At 53.7% G+C, this 24364-nt stretch overlaps 2 protein-coding genes across 2 annotated transcripts in view; one reads left to right on the plus strand and one right to left on the minus strand.

The window, feature by feature from the left end:
• The window catches only part of KIF26B (kinesin family member 26B), a 569508-nt gene that overhangs the window by 542593 nt on the left and 2551 nt on the right, over positions 1-24364 (plus strand). Inside the window, exons 11-14 of the mRNA XM_064383674.1 lie at positions 7877-8039; positions 9029-12407; positions 21216-21418; positions 21934-22084. Coding sequence (XP_064239744.1) covers positions 7877-8039; positions 9029-12407; positions 21216-21418; positions 21934-22084 — 3896 coding nt within the window. The remainder of the gene's footprint in view (positions 1-7876; positions 8040-9028; positions 12408-21215; positions 21419-21933; positions 22085-24364) is intronic.
• The window catches only part of SMYD3 (SET and MYND domain containing 3), a 778672-nt gene continuing 774583 nt past the window's right edge, over positions 20276-24364 (minus strand). The window contains exon 13 of the mRNA XM_064383675.1: positions 20276-20335. The gene's annotated coding sequence lies outside the window, so the exon portion shown is untranslated. The remainder of the gene's footprint in view (positions 20336-24364) is intronic.

Raw genomic sequence — 24364 nt, forward strand, 5'->3', positions numbered from 1 at the left:
TACCCCATATAATCCTAGAGCACAAAGCTAGTGCCCATGGGTTAGGAGTCATTTTTAAAAGATTTCAGTTTAATATAAGAGAAATGTCCTGGGAGATAGTAAGTTCTCCCAAGTTAAAAATACTCAAGCAGAAAGCAGATCACCTGTTACCATGGCTGTGCTTTTATTAGGAAATGCAATAATCTCCCAAATTCTTTCCACTCTAATGCTCTGTGGCCCTAGAAATAGTCTTCAATCTTCACAGAATTGTATTCTGGAATTAGCAGACTATTTCTTTCATAAGTCATTATGTGAATTACCTTTACAATTTCTGATATCACACCTGAGTGCTATGGCCTTGGCCTGAACATACATTTCCTAGGCAGAACTGAAGAGTTCAAATATCTAGAGTAATTCGGATTGTACTAATTCTGCATGGCTATCGCTGAGATGATGTTCACTGTTCTAGATAAGAAGGAATGACGAATGAATAATAAAAGTTTTCATGGGACGCATTTGACCGAGCGCATGTTTTATATCCACTTTAGTCACTGCGAGCGAGTCTTGTGTAAATGAGATCAAAGCAGATTGGTTAGGATTTTAACTTGAAACCTTCTGTTATTTATAAATTTGAGTTACATCATATACTTCTAAAAGAATCTGTTAGACTGTTTCCTATCTACAGCTGGTCTTTCTCAAGAAGTAGGTTGAATTGCCATGAACTTTATCTCATTCAGATAAATAGAATGCCGGCATCTAGGATCAGATGGATCTGTGTGGCCCAAATTTCACCCAGACTTCATCCTCCTCTGTGTACAGTGGTAACTATTAAAGTCGTAACTCAGACTCGTTGGCTCCAGCCCGTACTTGCAACGTACAGCCTCTGCTCTGTGCAAACTCTCTGCGTCCAGCGTCTCCTGATGTTCCTGAGAGCTCCCCTGAATGCTCAGCACACGGCTCTTCCTGGAAACAACTACTGCGTCAGCAAGAATAGCAGGCCCCCGTGGGGCACCACTGCGACTCTCCTGCCTCTCACTGGGCACAGCCACCAACGTTCCAGAGCCACCGTGGTGCCAGCCCTAAGTAACCAGGATGGCGTGGGGGAAGCACACGTCTCTCCCGCGTTTTCTCCTGCCTCAGCGGCATCTCAAACGACGCTGCCTGCCCCTCAGGATTCTACAGTGTTTAATAAAAGAGACCTATGAGCAAATAATTAGGTTAGCCTCATGTACTCTTAATGGTTCAAGTTTCAAGACCTCTGCCAACCAGCAGTCTTAGTATAAGCGAGACATGATCTCATAACAGGTGGTGTGCTGGTTGGATCACAAAGGCTGGTCCTTCAGCCAGAGTGGGTGGTTCTCTGCAGGGCCCTCTCGTAAGCTCTCCTTGACGGTACCATTCATAGTCTTGGGCAGTGCTGAATGACAGTGTTTGAGGACGTCTAGCATGCACGCTGGACTCGGAGCCATCTTTGCCAATACTCTACAAAGCAGAGCCGCCCTCGTTGGAAGACCTGAGAGCCACGCTTCTCTAGCCCACAAATGTGCAGTCGTCTTCACGGCATCCCGCGGAACAGACCTACGAATGGCTTGTGCAGTGCAGATGGAATACTACTGAAATTGAGCAGCAAGAGCTTCACCTTCACGGACCTCTCCTTTCAAAAATGCCATCAGGTTAGCTCAGCCCGTACCCAGCTTCTGGTACTTCTCTAGTACCCAAAACCAAATAATTCATCCCCTAAGGCATTAGCATCCTTGAAGGGAAAGTTGCCGAGACAAGGCCACTTCTGCAGAGTAGATGGCTTCCCCAGAGGAGAGGCGTCACACGCAGGAATGTCCGGGAAGCAGTCACGGACAGCAAGATCATCAAGTCCTTTAGAAATAAGTAAACTCAAATAAAATAAAAATAAAGCGATTTTCCCCCTGGGAGGCATGTGTTGCAATCTGGTACAACTCAACGCTGTCAGAAGTAAACTTGCTTGAGACCTCGGAGACCCATCGGGGCAGAATTGCCCTGAGCAGCGGTGGTGATGGTTTCCCTTGAAAACAGTCTTTCTCATGAGGGATAAGGAACTGCAGAGACGCTACCCACCTTGGCCAGGAGCACTGGACCAGGGATGTTGGCATCTTGGGAGCTGTAGTCCCTGGCATCTCAGGCTGGTCTCCAAGGGTCCCTGGTGACTTCTCTGGGGACAAAAGAAAAGGCTCTTCACAGAGTAATCAGATATAAATAGGAAGGAGGCAGAGTCCGCGGCGAGGAGGGTGTAAGAGTGCTGTTTGAACGTCCGGCATGTATTTCAAAGCCGTGGCTCTGTCCTCCCTCTGGTCTCATTTCCTTCTCTTCACTCTCCTGCCGTCTCCTGGTGGTCAGAGGGTGAATGAAGGGGCCTGGGATTTGGCGCCTAGGGCTAGAAGATCAGAACTCTTGGAGCCGGCTTGATATCTGGCAACCTTCACCCAGCATCTCCGTCTCTCTACAGCGCATTCTGGCACGTTACAGGTGAAGCATAGAGCATGGAACAGTCACTGAAATGCGATGCAGTTCCAGGGTGCTGTCCTTCACAGTGCAAGTGGTACCCGTGTCTTCTTGGCATTCAAATATTAGTTCTATCTTGACTATCTCATACATATAAGAAATCTGTGTCTGTAGTTTCCAGCCCTAAACTCAACCAATGTACTACTTTTAAAAAAGCGGCTGGGCACAGTGGCTCCAGCACTTGGGGAGGGCGAGGTGGGCAGATCATGAGGTCAGGAGATCGAGACCATCCTGGTTAACGTGGTGAAACCCTGTCTCTACTAAAAATACAACATAGTAGCCGGGTGTGGTGGCGCATGCCTGTAGGTGCGGGTACTCGGGAAGCTGAGACAGGAGAATTGCTTGAACCCAGCAGGCGGAGGTTGCGGTGAGCTGAGATCGTGCCACTGCAGTCCAGCCTGGGCGACAGAGCAAGATCCGTCTCAAAACAAAAACAAACACAAAAGCAAGCTCTCCCTTGTCTGTAAAAGAGCATGCCGGTGTGGCTGGCTGCATGCACATGGTTCACACACCTGTTTCCATTTCTGCTGCACAAAGCAATGGATGATTGTGTTGTCAGGAAATCAAGACACACCTTCATTTTCTGCTTGGTGGTTCCGTGTCTGGGATGAAACTGTGTTTCATCATTACTTTAAAGCAGGGGTCGACAGAATTCTTACACAAAGGACCACGTAGTAAGTATGTTAGGCCACGTGGGCCACGTAGGGTCTGTTAGGATCACTCAACTCTTATTAGAGCACAAAATTAGCCTCAGACACTGTAAACCAATAGATGTGGCTGTGTTTTAATAAAATGTTATGTACAAGAGCGGCAGTGTGGCGGCTGGCACCTGCAGGGCCCTGGCTGGTCAGCGCCTGTGCTGGAGTGATACACGCTCCTTCGTGTCTTCAACTCATTACTAATTAAAATATGTTCATTATCCTGTTCATTTTGTCCTTTTTTCATGTCTAATGAAAGCACTGACTGATTTTAAAAAGACGTTTTTCTAAAAGTCTTTTTTTTTCTGGCACAGGGTGTCCCTCTGTCGCCCAGGCTAAAGTGCAGTGGCGCAATTTTGGCTCCCTGTAACCTCCACCTCCAGGGCTCAAGCAGTTCTCCTACCTCAGCCTCCTGAGTAGCTGGGATTATAGGTGCCTGCCACCACAGGCTGGCTAATTTTTGTATTCTTAGTAGAGATGGGGTTTCGCCATATTGGCCAGGCTGGTCTCAAACTCCCCACCTCAGGTGATCTGCCTGCCTTGGCCCCACAAAGAGTGAGCCACCGCACCTGGCCTAAAATATCTTAAAAGGTATGTGTGGTCAGGGTAGGTGGGCAGTGGAATGTGTGCATAAACACGGCTACCTGAAAGAGCAGTGTGCGCCTTCCTCAGGCCCCAGTCAGCTCTGCTCCGTCCCCAGTCCCCTCCTGTGCGTGGCCGACCTGTCCTCCACAGCCAGGGCCCCCCACCCGACCCCCCTCCAGGTACCACCTCCCTCCATCCCTCCCGCCTGGCTCGGGTGCAGGTGGCCAGCGGCCCTGTGTCTTCTTCGTCTCTTCTCTTGCTCTCACTTCGGTCCTGATGCAAAGGATGGGCTAAGTCTGTGCTGACCGTTCCCTCCAAAGATTCCGAGTTCATCCGACGGTTTGCAGCCTTTAGTACCCCGCCTTCCCTCACTCAGTTGTCTTCGCTCCAAGTTCATCACGAGGCTGGAAAAGCCGCAGCTTTCTGTACCCCATTTTTCACTCCCTTGAGGACCTCTTTTACAGCCCACAGAGCCCACACGAAGGGCCTCCAGCATTTCCGCTGGCCGCTTTGCACAGGGACAGCGAGGGTACTGGTTGCTAAGCAACACACATGCGGTGGCTGCTTTCCACAATGTAGACTTGAAAAAATAGCCGTGAACATTTTACCATACGATGGAGTCATGAGTGGGGAGTTGCGGAAATGCACAGGGCAGACAGCTGGATATCACCGGTTCTATCTAAATTTTGCCTTTGGTATGGCTTCCTGCAGAATGTCACGTGGAGACTCGGGGGATGTGCCTTCAGCTGTGTGCAGTGGGTTAACAGTCAGTCCTCATCATTTGCAGATTCTGTATTTGCGAATTCACCTACTCACTGAAATATATTTGTGACCCCAAAACCAAGACGGTGGTTTCACAGTCATTCTCGGACACGGGCGGCGGGGTGGAGACTGCGTCGCCGGATGCATGCGTTCCCCGCCCCCGCGCAGAGCTCTGCCTTCTCTGTCGGCTCTCATACTGTGCACACGCGTCCCTTTTGCAGTCTGTTTAGCGCTGGTTTTTTTTCTTATTTTTGTGCTTTCTGATGGTGATTTTGCTGTAAATGGCCCCAAAAATGGTGCTGATGTCCTATTAAGGCTCCCTAAGCACAAGAAGGCCGAAATGTGCCTTCCAGAGAAAATACATGTGTTAGATAAGCTGCTTTCAGGCGTGAGCTACAGCGCTCATGGGAATCCAGTGTTAATGAATCAAGAATACAGCACACCCAGAAAAAGGAAGAGGAAGGACACGGGGCAACCAGTTTGATATCACAATGGTACACCTTTTTATCCTGTCTTTGCTACATTTTCTTGGGGACTTACACAGGGTCACGTGGGGACACAGGGGCATGTGCCTTCGGCCAGTCCATATGTGGGGCCACTCTGGAAAGGGCTAAGGCAACAGAGTGCACGGTGGAGCCATGGAAGAGATAAAATATAGCTGAATTTGTGTACTCATCAGATGACGAGAGAATTTAATGTCATCACTAGCATTGTTGTAAGGCTGGAAGCCAAAGAAATTTACAGCCGTGGTACCCAAGGGCAGGAAGGTATTAAATGCATCTTGGCTAGTATTTTATTTTAAAGAAATACTGAATATAATTTGTTATTTTGAAGAAAATGTTAAATAGAGCGTCTCACTAACAAGGTTATGTATTGACCAATGGAAAAAACTTTTGTCATCAGAGGTTCACAGAAACCTAAACCATATATCAGGCTGGTGCAAAAGTAATTGAAATGGGCCGGGCCGGTGGCTCACACCTGTAATCCCAGCACTTTGGGAGGCCGAGGAGGGTGGATCACCTAGGTCAGGAGTTCAAGACCAGCCTGGCCAACATGGTGAAACCCCGTCTCTACTAAAAACACAAAAAATGAGCCACGTGTGGTCGTGGGTGCCTGTAATCCCAGCTACTCGGGAGGCTGAGGCAGGAGAATCGCCTGAACCCAGGAGGTGGAGGTTGCAGTGAGCCAATATCGCGCCAATGCACTCCAGCCTGGGCGACAGAGCAAGACTCTGTCTCAGGAAGAAAAAGAAAAGTAACTAAAAAAAAAAAAAAAAAAAAGGCAAAAACTGCAATTACTTTTGCACCAAACTTTATCTCCCCTAAGAACAATGGCCCGCTGTTTACAAATTCAATGTTCACAAATATAGAACACAACTACCATGCGTAACAAGAGCTGACTTACATGATCACAACCTATCTGAACAGGACTCATCCTCCACCTCCCATATTGAAGACAGAGCCCAAGATGCATCCAGGTGTGGTGTCTCTGCTAAGAATGTGTGCCAGGAATGGGACCCGGCTAGAAGGTGTGCCGGGAATGGGACCCAGCTAGAAGGTGTGCCAGGAATGGGACCTGGCTAGAAGGTGTGCCGGGAATGGGACCGGGCTAGAAGGTGTGCCGGGAATGGGACCTGGCTTCCTCGTCGAGTGCTGCTGTCCATGAATTTCTGCTGGATTAGATGCGTTTTGAAGGGAGTTAAATGTTCACGGCTCCTGCTCCTTCTCCTCTGTACCCTTTACCTCACCACTTTCTCTTTTTTTGAGATGGAGTCTAACTCTATCACCCAGGCTGGAGTGCAGTGGCGTGATCTCGGCTCACTGCAACCTCAGCTCCTGCGTTCAAGTGATTCTCTGCCTCAGCCTCCTGAGTAGCTGGGACTACAGACGTGCACCACCATGCCTGGCTAATTTTTTGTATTTGTAGTAGAGACGGGGTTTCGCCAAGCTGGCCAGGCTGGTCTCAAACTCCTGACCTCGTGATCCACCCACCCCCGCCTCCCAAAGAGCTGGGATTACAGGCGTGAGCCACCGGGCCCGGCCAACCTCACCACTTTCATCACTGGTCATTTGGCTTGAAGGGAAGCCCTGGGATATTCATAAATTGCTCTGGAACTGAATCATAGTGAGCCCAGCGTCTCCAAACTCACACCTTAATTGGTCCCAGATGGGAAGGAAAAACTATTGCTCTTACACCACAGTCTTCCCTGCCCGAGGCCAGATGCAGGTCACGTGTGAAATGGTCTGCTGTCTGCTGACAGTGGCCTGAGTGTCCCACACTGTCTGCTGAGCTGGATGGTCCTCTCCAGGGAGCTTTGCAGGGGATGGATGACGAGACATGGACATGGGGACAAATTCCTCTCCTCTGGCATTGAAGACACAGCCTAGAGATAGGAGCATGGCATGGGACATAGGCGACCTCGGCCTTTAGATCAGGGAACACGCCAGAGATGCAGGGACATCTGGCAGCAGCTGAGAGTGTGAGTGCTGCTGGGGAACTGAGCAGAGGCCTTTAAAAGCAAGGCGGGAAAAATGCTGGGACGAGTGTAGGAACAGAAAAGCAGCCATTCCTCCAGGTCAGTTCAAAGACCTAGAAACGCTCCCTGCAAACCCCTGGGCCTCGTTATCACGACTCAGGGTCGTGGCCCCACACCCCACCTGTAGAGCCTCCGGAGGAGGCCTTTCTGTAGGAAGTCTGCTTCCTGTTGCCGGTCGGGTGACTGCCAGGGCCTCTCTCCGTGTTTCTCCCTGATCCTCAGGAATGTGAGTGCCTTTTCCTTCACTGCTTCTAGGTGCAAATATGTGAGTTAGAGGGTGTTGCCCCTGAAGGAGCTGCAGCTTCCTGGCTGAAGGAACTTTGCAGCTATTAGAAACACACAGATCTTCAGTCCAAGCTCATGGCAAGGGGACTATGTTTTGTTGCAAGGACTGCCTGTGTGCGGAAGTTCCCAGAGCAGGCCACGTGTGCAGTGAGCATGCCGAGTCACATCACAGGCCATTTCTCCCGACCCCTCCTCTCGCTTCTATTCCCAGGCCTCATTATGTGCCATGTCATAGACACACACGCACAGGCACACCCCGTCACAGCCAGGACGGAGGTGCCGAGGGACATGCTCTGCACGAATTCCATCTTGGAGTTAGAAGCACTTCCTCGGTGCTTGCCAACTACAAATAGCCCCATGCTGGAAAATGATGCTGATTAGCATGCCATTAAGAAAGGGGGGGCCACAAAATGGCCGTGGACAGGCCTGAAGCCCTGCCCTGACAGACGCAGGGAGACACGGGCACTAATGCAGCCTGATTCACTTTGTTTGGCAGAGAGAGCAAGCTTGCCATGCTGCTGCGGGAGTCTCTGGGGAACATGAACTGCCGCACCACCATGATCGCGCACATCTCGGCCGCGGCGGGGAACTACGCAGAGACCCTGTCCACCATCCAGATCGCATCGAGAGTCTTGAGGATGAAGAAAAAGAAGACAAAGGTAAGGAGCTCGCAGCAGGGGTGGTGGGCGAGAGAGCCTTTGGAGCCCTGCCCCAGGACTCACTCAGAAGCAGCCAAGTCAACGCTGCCAGTCCCTCAGCATCAGGACACATGGCTCAGTGTCCAGCCTGGGGCAGGGAAACCTTTGGGCTGATGGAAAGTCATGTCCCCTCCCCGCACCTGGTGCTGGCCCTGGTCACCCAGCCTAGACCCCTGAGTGGAAGTACTCGGTCCACTTGAGAGAGCATAAATGGATTGCGACTTTGAGATGAAACATGTGGGCGGGACGGGAAATCTGTCTTTCTCATGCAATGCCTCGGTCCTCTGAAGATGGAGACTGTGTCCTTGAAGGGACCAGCTCCAAAGAGGACCCCGAACTCCCTGCTCACAGGGCCCTCCTCCCCCTCTACATGTCCAGGAGTCTTTGCCTGGCTGCTGGTGTTGTCCTGGTCATTCAGTGGTTTCTGGATGATTACTGAGTCTGCTAGAAATCACGGGGCTCATTTTCTCAGGCAGAGGCAAAGCCAGGACGCTGGTAGTGTGGCAAGTGTTGGAGGAAACACCATCCTGATCGTGGCCACTCAGAGGCGGGGGCAGCTGCTGACATGTGGGCCTTTTTTTCCCTTCTGCGTTTTGTACCTTTTTTATCTTTCCATAGTGCTTCCTAACCAGTGTTCCACGGTACAGGCTGCCAGAACTTGGTGACCCTGAAGCCCTTAGTGGGTCAGGCAGGGCCTGGAGGGTCACCTCCTTTCCCGAGCAGCCTCTGTTTCCCCGTGCCCCGCAGGAATTCTCCTTCACTAATGCAGTGGTGACGTGAGACTGGGCACACTGGCGTGGCACCCCGAGGGGCCCATATGCAGAGGCCAACCAGGGTGGCCATCAGTAGCCTGTGTCCGTCCGGGCCCTCCACCACTAGCCACACAAAGCTGGGCTCCCAGGGAAACTGCCTTGGAAGAGTCGCCGCATTAACGGCTCTCTCACTCACAGTACACGTCCAGCTCCTCTGGGGGCGAGAGCTCCTGTGAAGAAGGCCGCATGCGCAGGCCCACCCAGCTGAGACCCTTCCACACCAGGGCCACAGGGGACCCGGACTTCCCCATCGCCCACCTGTCCAGCGACCCTGACTACTCCTCCAGCAGCGAGCAGTCCTGCGACACTGTAATCTACATCGGGCCCAACGGCACGGCCCTGTCGGACAAGGAGCTCACCGACAACGAGGGCCCCCCCGACTTTGTCCCTATCGTGCCAGCCCTGCAGAAGACCCGGGGCGACAGCCGGCCCACAGAGGCAGGAGAGGCTGCGGCCAGCAAGTCAGAAAGGGACTGCCTGAAGTGCAACACATTCGCCGAGCTACAGGAGAGGCTGGACTGCATCGACGGCAGCGAGGAGCCCAGCAAGTTTCCTTTCGAAGAACTGCCTGCTCAGTTTGCGGCAGAGCCGGCCAGCAGAGCCCTGCCGTTAAGCCAAGCAGCTGGGGCAAGCCCATTCTCTGAGTCTGATAGGGAAGATAATGGGTCCGAAGGTCAGCTGACCGACAGAGAAGGCCCTGAAAACCCAGCCTCCAAGATGCAGAGGAGTCACTCACCCTTGCCCGCCTCAGCACCTGCCCAGAGCCCCAGCCCAGCCTCACCCAGGAGCATCCCGGGCAGCAACAGCCAGCACAGCACCTCCCCACTCGTGCAGAGCCCCAGCCTGCAGAGCAGCCGGGAGAGCCTGAACTCCTGCGGCTTCATGGAAGGCAAGCCCAGGCCCATGGGCTCCCCCCGGCTGGGCGTCGCCAGCCTGTCCAAGACCTCAGAGTACAAGCCACCCAGCTCTCCTTCCCAGAGGTGCAAAGTCTACACCCAGAAGGGGGTCCTGCCGTCTCCCAACCCCCTGCCTCCGTCAAGCAAGGATTCCGGCATGGCGTGTAGTGAGTCCTTGCTGCAGCCTGAGGTGCGTACGCCCCCAGTCGGAATGAGCCCCCAGGTTTTGAAAAAGTCCATGTCCGCTGGAAGCGAAGGGTTCCCAGAAACTCCTGTGGATGATGAGCCTCAAGCAGTGACTCCTCCAGATTCCAAGAAGGAGATCCTGAGCACCACGATGGTGACCGTGCAGCAGCCGCTGGAGCTGAACGGCGAGGACGAGCTGGTGTTCACGCTGGTGGAGGAGCTGACCATCAGCGGGGTCCTGGACAGCGGCCGCCCCACCAGCATCATCAGCTTCAACAGCGACTGCTCTGTGCAGGCCCTGGCCTCGGGCTCGCGGCCCGTCAGCATCATCAGCAGCATCAGCGAGGACCTGGAGTGCTACTCCAGCACGGCCCCGGTCTCTGAGGTCAGCATCACACAGTTCTTACCCCTCCCGAAGATCAGCCTGGATGAGAAGGCCCAGGAGGCAGGGAGCAGACGCTCTTCCATCAGCTCCTGGCTGAGCGAGATGAGCGCGGGCAGTGAAGGCGAGCAGTCGTGCCACAGTTTCATAGCGCAGACGTGTTTTGGGCACGGGGAGGCAATGGCGGAACCCGCAGCCTCGGAGTTTGTCAGCAGCATCCAGAACACGGCTGTGGTGTGCAGAGAGAAGCCCAAGGCCGGCCCCGACAACTTGCTCATCCTGTCTGAGATGGGGGATGACTCTTTCAACAAAGCAGCCCCCATTAAAGGCTGCAGAATATCCACCCTGGGCAAGGCCATGGTCACCATCTCCAACACGGCGAATCTCAGCAGCTGCGAGGGGTACATCCCCATGAAGACCAATATCACCGTCTACCCCTGCCTCGCCATGAGCCCCCGGAGCACCCAAGAGCCTGAGGCCACCACTGCCACCCCCAAAGCAGGCCCCACATCAGCCCAGTCCCAGGAGAGTAAGGAAAACAGTGCAAAGAAAGAGATGAAGTTTGAGGACCCCTGGCTGAAACGAGAAGAGGAAGTAAAAAAAGAGAACACTCATTCCAGTGAAGATGGGATTAGGTGTGAGGGTGCCACGGGTCCCCCGAAGGCCGAGCCCAGGGCAGAGCAGGAGCAGGACAGAAAGCCCAGCCTGGGTGACAGGCTCAGCAGCAGCAGCGGGGAGGTGTCGGCGTCCCCCGGCGCCGACAGCTTCAGGAGGGTCGTGGATGGGTGTGAGACGGCCCTGCCTGGTTTGGCCATCCAGAGCCCCGTGCATGCCAACAGAAGTGTCAAGTCCAGCAGCCTTCCTAGGGCATTTCAGAAGGCCAGCCGGCAGGAGGAGCCCGACAGCCTCTTCTGTTACCATGCTGCTGAGACCAACGGGGTGGGTGCAGCCTCGGGCACCCAGCCCTCCAAGGCTACCCTGGAGAGGAAGGTGGCTTCCCCCAAGCACTGTGTCCTGGCTCGGCCCAAAGGGACTCCTCCTCTGCCCCCCGTCCGAAAGTCCAGCCTGGACCAGAAGAACCGGGCCAGCCCCCAGCACAGCGCCAGCAACAGCGGCACCAGCAGCCCCCTGAACCAGCCAGCCGCCTTCCTGGCGGGCCTCCCAGATGAGCCCAGCGGCAAGATGAAGGATGCCAGCAGCAGCAGCAAGCTCTTCAGTGCCAAGTTGGAGCAGCTGGCCAGCAGGACCAACTCTCTGGGCAGGTCGACGGTCAGCCACTACGAATGCCTCTCCCTGGAGCGGGCGGAAAGCCTGTCCTCCGTGAGCTCCCGGCTGCACGCGGGCAAGGACAGCACCATGCCCCGCGCGGGGAGGACCCTGGGCCGCGGCGCAGGGACCTCGCCCCCCAGCTCCTCGGCCGGGGCCTCGCCCAAGGCCGGCCAGTCCAAGGTCTCCGCCGTGAGCAAACTCCTCCTGGCCAGCCCCAAGGCGCGCAGCCTGTCGGCCTCCACCACCAGAACCCTCAGCTTCTCCACCAAGTCTCTGCCGCAGTCGGTGGGCCAGAGCCCCGGCGCGCCCGCGGGCGGGAAGCACATGTCCTGGTCCACGCAGTCGCTCAGCAGGACCCGCAGCCCGGGCCCGGCCTCCAAGCTGCCCCTGCGCGCCGTCAACGGGCGCATCTCGGAGCTGCTGCAGGGCAGCGCGGGCGCGCGCGGCGGGGCCCCGGCAGGGGAGCGGCCCGAGGACAGGCCCGCGGCCGCGCAGCTGCTGCCGTCGCCCTACAGCAAGATCACGCCCCCGCGGAGGCCGCACCGCTGCAGCAGCGGCCACGGCAGCGACAACAGCAGCGTGCTGAGCGGGGAGCTCCCGCCGGCCATGGGGAAGACGGCCCTGTTCTACCACAGCGGCGGCAGCAGCGGCTACGAGAGCATGATGCGGGACAGCGAGGCCACCGGGAGCGCGTCCTCCGCGCAGGACTCCACCAGCGAGCACAGCGGCTCCGTGGGCGGGCGCTGCCGCAGCCTCAAAACCCCGAAGAAGCGGCCCAATGCAGGTAGGCGGCGGCGCAGGGCCGCGGGCAGGGAGGGCGCGGGTGGGCACTGGCCATGGACGAGGAAGGTGGGCGGGGAGGGCAGCAGCCGGGCAGGACCGTGGGCAGGAAGGGCAGTGGGTGGGCGAGCTGCCTGAACCCGCTGCCAGGCTGGCGCGTGCCCGTGGTGAGGGGGCGTCCGGTGGGATCCAGGCCTGGCCTTTCCTTTCATGCGGGCTCCTTGGGGACATCGCGTGGAGTGTGTCTCTGTGAGAAACTGTCCTTCTGCTGTGCCCTCCTCAGCCTTAAGGCTGTGAATCCCTGGCTGCTCAGCAGGGTGGAAAGGCGGGGACGGGGCGCGGATCACAGCGTGACCCACACCCGCTCGCTATGGGGGAGACTGGCTCCTCCACCTCCATTACCTCACCCCGTGCCCCTCTGCTCAACCACCAAGAGTCCTGTGGACTGTTTGGAGCCTGTGGAGGGATCTGGTGAGGGAGACTACCCTCGTGGCCTGGTGGCTACAAAAGCCCCTTGAGTGAGGCTGGTGCTGGCCTGCGAGACTCTGGCGGCCTCTCTCAGGGATGTGGGATCATGCGGTTTGTCTCATTCAAATCGCAGTGGGTGAGGCCTTTTCTCCACCCCCACCCCAAACATACTTGTGGACACTCACGTTTGCACACCTGCCACAGGGCCTGCCATGCCCCCTCCTCCCCGCAACAAACCATGTGCCTGAAATGCATGATTTTGGAGAAAGTCTTTGCCATTTCTCTTTTTTTTCTTTATTTTGTTTTTGAGATGGAGTCTCACTCTATCACCCAGGCTGGAGTGCAATGGTGTGATCTTATCTCACTGCAACCTCTATCTCCCAAGTTCAAGCGATTCTCCTTAGCTTCACAAGTAGTTGGGATTCCAGGTGTGTGCCACCAGCCTGGCTAATTTTTATATTTTTAGTAGAGAAAAGGTTTCACCATGTTGGCCAGGCTGGTCTCAAACTCCTGACCTCAAGTGATCTGCCCGTCTCAGCCTCCCAAAGTGATGGGGTTACAGGCATGAGCCACCCGTGCCCAGGCGGTCTTTGCCATTTTAAGAATCTCCTATCAAAAGGCATGTACTCCAGAAGAACTAATGTATAAAGCCCACTGACTTGTTAATTGGAGTTTTGGGTGGCACGTGACAGTTAAGTTATGATGGGCAAGGGGAAGAGGACCCAGGTCGGAGCTGGTGGCCCTGGAAGTCATGGGATAGGTGAGTGAAAGAATGGTAAGGGGAGAAAAAGACAGACAGGGGCAAGAAGTAGCAAGAACAACGGAAGCCAGCCACGGGCCGTCGAAGCCGGGGCCCTGTGGCGGGGTTGGTGCCTGCAGCACGCTGGGAAGTAAAGGATGGGGTGAGACACAGATGTGGAGCCTCCCTTTGCTACTGCTGCAGCCCACAGGCTTGTTCTCTCAATCATGGGCCTGCTTTTTCCTGTTCTCCCATCACGGGCCAGCACAAACTCTGGAATGTTCCAACACAAATGTAAGGGCTGTGGCCAAGTGCACATTGTAAACCATTCATCTTCCTAGAATCAAAGAAACCCACCTCCAGGGACCGTGTAGTTAAGCAGATGTGGTTTTGTGATATAGACTTAGCTCTGGGGCTGTTACGCTATAAGTGTGGTAGGGAATCATCGTGGCTGTCAGTACCTTCACGTCTTTATTTCCCAGGTGCGGTATGCTTCAGTCTTTGATACACTTTGACTCTGTTTCACTTCACCCCTCAGTCTCAGCAACAGACCTTAGCGCAGAACGCCATTTAAGGCAAGTTGAAAAGCCATTCCGTGTAACATAGCGGCTGCTGTGTCTTATGGCCAGGGCCCAGGGCATTGAAACGTACGATAATAGTAAAAATAACAACAAGCAGGAAGAAATCCGCTGGCCTTTCCAGTGCCTGGTTAAAGAACACTTGTTCTTAGCATCTGTGCAGCCTCCGTCTTCAGAGTCCAGATGACTGTGTGGCGTTCGCTGCGTGGTCACGCGTATCTCCGTGTTACAGAGTGCTTTCATGCACTCTAACTTAGTGCCTTGAGTCTACCAATCCATTTCATTATTTTAATGGCTTTCACAGTTGGTTTTTTTTTTCAAGACTTTTCATTTTTTGGTTTGGTGGTTACACTGGAGTAAAGAGGAAGAAAAATGGTGAAAAAGCGAACGTGTGAAGTAACTGCTTGGTGAGCAGGCAGAGGCTCTGCGCATGTCCTTGCTCTGGGCTAAGTGCTTTCAGACATGCGGTCCTCTAGGAGTCTCTGGTTGGGTAAGGCTGTTGGAGAAAAACGGTGTCAAATGAAAAGGCCAGGGTAGGGCTAGAAAAAGGACCTCACGTGGCGTGCCGAGAGCAGGAGGCCTTCGTGACCGGTTGCTGTAGGTCCAGTGCTCCGTGATGGATATGGCAGTGGAGATGCGCTTGGTTCAGGTTAGGTGACCTTGTCTTGCTTATTTATGATTATTATTAAGAGAAATGGTGGCTGTCAGACATGATGAGCATAAATCAAAAGCAGCTTCTTTAAGAGATGCTATAAAACTCCTCCAAGGAAATCCCTAACTAGATGGCCAGAGTTTACAATGATGAGAGATGTTTGGAGCTGGAGAGGAGACATCTTTTATCCGAGATGGCTTTTGAGTTTGGGAAATTTTAATGCTTTTGTTATTTCCCTAGTAAAAATGAATGAGAATTACTGGGAAAATAACCTTGAGCTCTCTGATTCCTTTGCAGTCCATGTAACAGCAGAAACGACCAAACATCGCGATGGTTCGTTATTTTATTCTCGGAGCTCCATGCTGTTGGGGAGCGCACCGGCTTGGGCTTGTTCCATCGGCCATAACAGGGTGCAGCGAATTAAGTTAGAAAACAGGAGACTTAGAATCTTGAGCTGTGTGACCTTTTGGGAATAACTGTCCTCTTCGAGCTTCAGTTTTCTCTTGCAAGGAAAAGGAGAAGATTGGCAGGTAACAGCCGTGGTCTCTGCTGCCCACGTCGTATGAAACTATGCAGATAATTCAAATAATACTGATGGTCACGTGATGTCTTTTCCTTAAGGCAATCTGTGGTCAGTGGGATTTATTTTCAGTTGTTAAACATTGATCAGGTAGCTTCTGTGCTCTTAGAGCTTGGCGATTTGGAAGTTTCAGGTGTGTGGGTGGAGGGGGAGGCAGCCGCCATAGAAGACAAGGCCGCTGTAAGAAGTTTGTCATCTAATCGCAGAGAAAGGAGGAAAAGCATGGAATAGAGAGCAGTGAACTGACTGCACTGCCCACTGCTGAGCGGGGTAGCGAAGACCCAGGTGGAGAAGGCATTGAGACAAAGCAGGATCCTGCGAGTCACGGGCTGCAGAGAAGCGTCGGGATTGAGTTTGGTCATGGAGGGTGCTTGCGCTGGGACAGGCAGAGAGGGTGCAGGCCTTACAGGCGGAGGCAGGAATGGGAGCACAAGCTCCGAGCAGCAAGAGCCGGGCCTGTGGGCAGCACAGTGAGATTAACTCACAGAGGGGATATTCCCAAGTGTAGCAAGAGACGAGAAAACGTGAACCCAGATCTAGTTAGACCTGGAACATCTGCGAACTGCAGGAACAGTGCACCTCATTCTACATTCCACATAGTCCATAGAACTAGGGTACGAATATACACTGTTGTTATAGCCAGGCATGGTGGTTCACGCCTGGAATTCTAACACTGTGGGAGGCGGGTGGATTGCCTGAGCTTGGAGTTCGAGACCAGCCTGGGCAACACAGTGAAACCCCGTCTCTACTAAAATACAAACAATTAGCCAGGCATGGTGGTATGTGCCTGTAGTCCCAGCAACTTGGGAGGCTGAGGCAGAATTGCTAGAACGTGGGAGGTGGAGGTTGCAGTGTGCTGAGATTGCGCCACTTCGGTCTAGCCTGGGTGACAGAGCAAGACTCCATGTCTAAAAGATAAATAGAATACACCCTATATTATTGTAGCTGGCAGTGCGGCATCATTGTAGGCTCTTGACCAACAAAGTGATGGGGGGAGAGAAAGCGTGTTGCTTTTATTGATGGATTTTCACTGCTCCCTCTGCAGTTCCTTGCCAGCCCCTCTATGGTCAGCGACCTGAAATTGGGAATAGACTAGAGCCCAGAATTAGAGTGAGAGCAGCCAGCCCAGGTGGAGAGTGAACGTCTGTCCTGGCCAGCACGCATGCAGGCTGCTGAGGCCGCCCGTCGGTGATGCGTTTATACTGTAACTGCACCAGCTGAGCCCCCGGTCCTAACAGTCCCACAGCCCTCCCCATCATCCATTATATATGATGAAAATTCTGTTTTTGTCCTCTGGTCCCCTACATTTCACCCTCATCCCGGGTTACTTCCTTGGATTTTTCCCTTGCTTTTCTCTTCTTGGACTGGATGGGGAATCTGACGGTTACATGAACACTTTGCTCTGAATTAAACGCATTCCCACCACAGGGAGGCTCAGCAGCAGAAAAGCTCTGGAGGGAGGGTCTGCCTGAGGAGAAGCCCCCTCAGGGAAGCCGGTGGTTCTGGGATGCACCCAGCCCTTGCCCTGCCGGGACATGAGCGAGGCCTGCTCTGCACTTCACCCAAGCAGCTCGGCGCCCAGCACTGGGCTCTGCAGGTTACTGGGGATTACTAGTGGTTGATTCGTTGATGGGCTGGTCGCTTGGTTGGCAGCATAGTCCTAAAAGTTTGCTCACGTTTCTTTTCTGTGTATTTCTCATAACCTGTCCTGCTGGTGGGAAGTGCTTTAAATGTCACGTCTAGTCTGCTACTTTGTCATTCTAAGCATCGGACACTGTGTCTTCCTTTGTTTTGGTGCCGAGTCGGCACTACCGACTGACGGGCCTGTCTTGTGAGTTGTGATTTGCACCTGTAGTGAACTGGGCTCCAGGATACCAGGTTCAGTTCACAGAGCGCTGCACAAAAACTTGTGAATAACTAACTGCCCCTCACCAAGCCCCGAGGGCACCGTGGTTTGCTCTGCCAGTCCTCTCCTGTTCACTGGCTTCTCTCTCAGGCACATCCTGGTTTTGTCTGAATAAATTCAAGAAGCATGGTGGTCACTGGCTTAGCGAAAGCCAGAGGAAGGCAAGCTGCTTGCTGGCAGAGTTCAGATTTCCAGAATGTTTCTAAGAGCATCAACCTGGAGACAGCCGAGAACAGGTTCAGAACGAGAGCCTTTTTGAATATACAGCTGCGGAAAAAGGAGAAAAGCAATTGATCCTCTAAGACACCGAGGAAGCCCCTTAGAGTAGGTGGCGGTGATGCTGTGAGTGACACTGTGGTCCTGGGTGCAGGGTCGAGACTCTCAGAGCACATGGGAGGAAGCCCAGGATCTGCGCTTGTGGCCTGGGGAGCCGCCTCTTTCTCATCCACAGTGTGGGAGCGTTTGCCTTTTCAGCCAAAACATGACAACAGGCCATACAGCCAGCGTCATTCTTCCTCATGCAGCTGGCTCCTTGCTGGTCAGTAAAATCACATGGATTGATGCACATTCTCTCTCTCTCTCTGCTCTGATATCTACAGTTCCTTTCAACATGAGTGCTTTGGGCTTTTCTGACTCGCTGTATTCCTAGTGCCCACACTCTGAGTCAGAATGCAGGTGGGGGGTGATGGGAGACAGCTATGCTGAGGGGTCTTAGGAGCAGGAGTTTAGGAATGGATGGAAGCATGTTCGCCAGGGCAGTGGAGAGGCCTCAGCACTCAGCATACCCGTGTTTCCTGACACTCACCCTAAGTAGCAGCATCTGCAGACTCGGGTGGGGACTTCTGGCTGGACTGGGGGATGTGAAGAGTAGAAGGCCAATGTCAGACTTCCCACATGGGCTGTCCGCACCGCAGATGATACAGTGAGGTGGACTGTGATGGGTCAGCAACCCCTCTTCTGTACGCAGCTGTCGGCCAAGCCTGGAAGGGGAGGGGCGACGGGGTGGGCTCAGCCTGTTAGTGGGTGAAGTCCTCGTTGGAAGCTTCACTGAAATATCAGTGTTGACTTTCTCAGGTCAAATCTGGTTCATTTCATGCAGCAAAAAGATGTTGGCAGGTATCAGCCTAAGTAAGTGTTTTTAACATGCTGCATTTGCACATACCTGGACTGAATGCCAGGCTGGTGAGCCGGGAGAGCTCGAGGAGCAGAAGGGAGCCTGACCCACCGGCACCAGTAGGAGGCTGGCCCTGGCTGTGTGCTCCGCGGTCAGACAGGCGGCGTCCATGTCCAGTGGGGCACCGCGTGACTCTCGCCAGGGTGAGGCTCCCCCTCCACCTTTCTTAGAGCTGATGCTGCCCTGACCCCACTTGCAGCCTGGAAGGAGGGGGTCCTTGGCAGAGACCGGGCTTGGCAGGAAGCTGGGCATCTGCTTGAGAGGTGGAGATGCTGGCGCAGGCAGAAAATATGAGAACCCTTCCTTATATAGGGCCCCAGACCAAGGCCCTCGGGCCAGTCTTTGCCCAGCCATGGCATCTTGGTACCATCATTTCCTGTGCCCTTTGCAGTAATGTGTGGGCACCGTCTCCACCCCAACCCTTCCTTCAGGCCACTCCACTCCATTTCCTCAGCCTGACCACATGGTCCCTGCCCTAGCACTTGGCCTAAGTGAGGCTCACATGTACCTCTGGAGGGAGCCGCGGCTGTAGGTGCAAGAACGGGATTGAGGTTCTGGTACCCAAATTCAGAACTGTATGGCAATCCAAGACCCTTGCTCATTCGTGTGCAAGAAAATGGTATTCCAAGCCCCCCAAAACCACAACTAACTCAAACTTGGGCACTCACTTCCTGCCTCGGGAGGGAATGGATGTGGTGACGAGGTTCAAGGTTGCTAGATGGCGTGGAAAGAAGGCAACGGGGATTAGGTACCCACCAGGATATTCTAGGAAGCTGCTGTAACCCACTCTCAGTGTTTTCACTTTGTCTGCTCCCATCTCACAGGCTGCCCTGGCATGGGTGTGGGCAGGAGATTGACGGTGGCCCTCATCCAACACATATTTTCCCGTCTGATCACATCCCATCCATGGTAGCCAGGCTCCATGATTGGCCCCTGTGGTCTCTGCCTCCTGGTTCACACCCTTGCGTAGTCCCCTCCCGTATTTACCAGAGTTGGTCTCTGTGTCCAGTGGGATAAGGCAGAGTGATGTATGTCACTTTCAAGAGGAAGTCGGACACCAGCTTCTGTGCTGGGTGGCCCTCACGCTTTCTTGGGTACTCCCTCTGGGAGAAGCCAGCTGCCAGGTCATACACAGTCTTGTGGAGAGGCCTGCATGGCAGTGAACTAGAGCCTCCTGCCATGATGGCATGAGTGAGCTTAGAAACAGAAGCCTCAGCCTCAGTCAAGTGCAGCCACAGCTGACAGCCTCCCCATGACTCCTGAGAGGCCCTGAGCCACAACCACCTGGCAAAAATTGCTCCCAGATTCCCAACCCACAGGACTATGTGAAATACATGTTTACTGTTTTAGCTGCTGGGTTTGGGGTTCATTTGTTACACAGCAGTAGATGACTAATACACTATCCCCTCCCGTGGCTCTCCTCAGCTTCTCCCCTATTTCTCATTCAAACAGATCCTTAGAAGAATCATCCCAGAGATACCTGAGCCCGTCTAAGGGAGCCCAGCTTGGGCTGAAGCAGGAGAGAGACTCCATTACATACTGACTTCAGTTTTAGAGGGGGGATATCTCTTGACCTTATCCTCAGGGCCAGAGTAGGTGAGGAGGAGGGCCAGTTACCCTCACTCTGGTCTGAGTACACTTTGATCAAACCCAGACCAAAAGGTTTAACAGCGACTTCCCGAGTGTTTGCAGCCTGGAGGAGTGACAGGCACCTGCACTCCTGAGTACTCACCCCGGGGACGCTCAGACGCTCACTGCCTCACTCGTCCCTGTCAGAAGCGAACACCTACTGTGGCTTCCCAGCTGTTTCACAGGCTCCTGCCACATGATAGCCGCTAGAGTTGAGGCACACAAAACAGTTTGCTCACAGTCAGCCACCTTGATCAGACCAACTTAAAGGAGAAAAACAAAACCACGATCTGGTGTTTCCCATGGTGAATGTCTTAGACAGCAAGGAGACACACGTGCTTTCTTCCAGTGGGTGGGGGTTTCTTAGTTTCATTAGTTGGGGCCTGCACTTTGCTGTATGTGTATACACAAGATAAAGATTGGGGCTCTAAAAAGTGAAGTTTTGGCTGGGCACGGTGGCTCACGCCTGTAATCCCAGCACTTTGAGAAGCTCAGACAAGTGGTTCATTTGAGGTCAAGAGTTCGAGACCATCCTGACCAACATGGTGAAACCCTGTCTCTATGAAAAACACAAAAAATTAGCTGGGTCTGGTGGTGGGCACATGTAATCCCAGCTACTCGGGTGGCTGAGGCAGGAGAATCGCTTAAACCTGGGAGGCGGAGGTTGCAGTGAGCCGAGATGGCACCATTGCCCTCTGTCTCAAAAAAAAAAAAATTGAAATTCAGGCTAGGTATAGTGGCTCCCACCTGTAATCCCAGCACTTTGGGAGATTAAGGTGGGAGGATTACTTGAAGCCAGGAGTTTGAGACCAGCCTGGGCAATATAGTGAGACCTTGTCCCCTCAAAAAAAAAAAAAAAATTGTTTTAAATAGCTGGGTATGGCAGTATGCACCTGTGGTCACAACTACTTGGGAGGGTGAGACAGGAGAATTGCTTGACCCCAGAAATTCAAGGCTGCAGTGAGCTGTGTTCTCACCACTGCACTCCAGTCTGGACCACAGAGCAAGACCCTGTCTCAAAAAAAAAAAAAAAAAGATTCACATTCAGAAAGAGTAACTCCTCTCTGGGTTTAATCTCCTCCTCAGGTTCTCAGAGACGGAGGCTTATCCCAGCACTGTCCCTGGACACCTCTTCCCCGGTGAGAAAACCCACCAACGGCACAGGCATCCGCTGGGTGGACGGCCCCTTGCGCAGCAGCCAGAGGGGCCTCGGGGAGCCCTTTGAGATTAAAGTTTATGAAATCGATGACGTGGAGCGCCTGCAGCGGCGGCGAGGGGGCACCAGCAAGGTGAGGCAGCCTCCTCCCTCCCCACCCTGATGTGGTGGCAGCTCTCAGCAAGCCTGAGCAGGTGCCTGGTGGGGCCCTGGGGAAGACGGCTCAGACCCAGCCTTCCTAGTGGGCTTCTGTCCCCGCAAAGGGCCTTTGGACAGAGGCTTTGGAGAGAGCCCCGTGTTTCTCCTCCTGAAATGTTTTAACTCCAAAGCCAGGGGTGGAGGGCTGCTGATCTTCAGGGCTTTTCTGGCTCCTTGAGGTTTCCCGTCTTAACCAGCCTTTGTCCATCCTGAAACACCCACCACCTGCTTCCTAGCTCCAGAATGGCCTGTAAGAGTCCTGCCTTGCGAGTTGTCTGCACCGGCTGGTCTGTCGAGGCAGAAATTCGGCTGGGATCACCTAGGCCTCTCATATGTCTCCAGCCAGTTTCCATCTACAACACACATAAGTGTTCCTTGTGGCACGGGCTGGGTGTGAGCAGAAGGGCCTTTTCTCCTGTCCATGCACCTCCTCCTCTGTCTGTGTGCTAGGAGGTCACGTGCTTCAACGCAAAGCTGAAAATCCTGGAGCACCGCCAACAGAGGATCGCCGAGGTCCGCGCCAAGTACGAGTGGCTGATGAAGGAGCTGGAGGCAACCAAGCAGTACCTGATGCTGGATCCCAACAAGTGGCTCAGCGAATGTAAGGCCTGGGTTCCGTCCCATCGGCGTGACTCATGGGCCCACCCGCCCAGCAGGCCTGGCACGTAGCCCAGGGTGACAGCGACACAGGCCGCGTCTACATCCTCGGTCACAGATGCAGGAGCGAGCTGATCAGCCCTGCTCCCCTGGGGGTGGGTGGGAGGGGCTGGGGCAGCAGAGGGGTGGTGATATCGCTCTTGCAAGATTATTTCTTACGGGTCTCAGTCCAAAGCACCTGAAAATGAGATTTCTCCCCCTGCACGGGGCAGAAGAACACCCAGACACGAAGGCTGTGTGACACATCTGCTCCTCAGCCATGAAATCACCCTGCATATCTAGCCTGCAATAGACAAGAATTTATAGAGCCCTTCAGAGAATAGAGTGTACAATCCTAGAAAAGCCACACGGAGAACCCAGAAAGCAAGGAACGTGTTTGTGAGTGAAAAAATCATAATAATACCACCACAGCCACAGGGCTCTTTCCATTGAACGGAAAACCCAGATGACCGTAGCCATCTCATAACAATTCAGGACAATTTTGCTGTCTTTGAAAGACGGATTCAATTGTCTCTTATTTATTTGTTCCTGACCGTTCCATTTAGCACAAAGTAGAACTTGAGTCTGGTCCCAGCTACACTGATCCAGGCGGCAGTGCTGGAAGACTCAGTCTGTGGGGTAAAATACGTTCCTGCCATTCAAGTTCCCTCTGCCTCCCTTTCCCATGCAGCCCTCTGCTCCGGCGGGCCTCCTTGTAACACCCCTCCCCCGCGTGGCCCCCTCCCCTCTTCCAGTCTTCCTTGGCCAGTGCAGGGGTCTGCAGGTGGAGGCTGGAAGCTGAGGTTCATCTATCTTCCAAAGCAGCTGGTTGAAAGCATATTGGGGTGAAATGGTCCTGGGTAGAAGAAAGTGGCAGGAACTGTGGGCCTCCCAGCCGCGCCGGCCACAGGAAACCTCAGCCTCCCAGCAGCTGCTGCTTCGTAGGAAGGAGGTGGCAGCGTTTCCGCTGTACTCACTGGATTCTTGGGTCTATGCAGCATCCTGTAGCTGTGAGCACAGCCACACAGAGCAGCTTTGGCTGCTGGCTTTCTCACACACTGGCTGGGAACCTTGGGTAGGACATTTAACTCTCTGAGCCTTGATTTTCTTAGCTGTGAAATGGGAACAGTGATGGTGACTACACCACAGGGTGCTTGTGAGGGGTAAGCCAGCTCCTGCTGGTCCTCACTATGCTGCCTGGCCCAGGACAAGAGTTCAGGACCTGGTAGTAATTATCATCATCATCCCCAAGTTCAACATCATCCACGTTAGGAGACACTTCCTGGCCGGGTGCAGTGGCTCTCGCCTGTAATCCCAGCACTTTGGGAGGCCAAGGTGGGCGGATCACTTGATCCCAGGAGTTCAAGGCCACCCTGGCCAACATGGCGAAACCCCATCTCTGCCAAAAGTACAAAAATTAGCCAGGCATGGTGGGGGGTGCCTGTAATCCCAGCTACTCAGGACGCTGAGGCAGAAGGATCGCTTGGACTGGGGAGACGGAGGTTGCAGTGAGCCGAGATCGTGCCTCTGCATTCCAGCCTGGGGTACAGAGTGAGCCCATCTTAAAAAAGAAGGAGGCATTTCCTTCATGCCTGCTTTCATGATGCACTGAGCTGGATCTTCTGTTAGAAATTTGAACAAAGACATGAACTGGTCATCCAAGGCACTGATGGGGAGGGCAGATGGGTGAGGACGCTGGTGAGTGTCATCTGCCCTTGGCATGTGCGTGGGGCCTTCTGCTTGTCCCTCTCCCCGCTCGAGACACCCCGTTCCTTGTTTCAGGAATCCCTGGCCACTTCAGGATCCCAGGGGCCTCCTTGCAGTCCGTTCTCCTTCATTTTTGCTATTTTCATTAACATTTTATTTTTCAAGAACTGTTTATGCCCAAGGCAGAGTTGAAAATTATCTTCATCTTACAAAGGCATATTTTTTCCCAGGATGGGAGCAAGCTTAGACATCAATACGTACGTGTTTAGATGCTTCCAGGAAACAGTCGCTTCCTTCTAGTCTTTGTACATGTCAGAAACCAGAGTTTTTAATGCCGAGAAAGAAAATGAACAGAAAGCAACATGAAAGGCGAAAGAGAGACTGTTTCTTTAGGACGAATTGAAAACATTAATGAAAAAAGAATCAGTGAGGCTGCATGCTGGCTGTTCCCCATGGGCCTGAGGCAGGGGACAGGCATGAGGCAGGGGACAGGCAAGAGGCGGGGGACGGGCATGAGGCGGGGGACGGGCACGAGGCG

The sequence above is a fragment of the Aotus nancymaae genome, unplaced genomic scaffold (assembly GCF_030222135.1).
Source record: "Aotus nancymaae isolate 86718 unplaced genomic scaffold, 86718_ANA_hifiasm-v0.15.2.pri h1tg000032l_0, whole genome shotgun sequence".
NCBI classification, from domain to species: Eukaryota; Metazoa; Chordata; class Mammalia; order Primates; family Aotidae; genus Aotus; species Aotus nancymaae.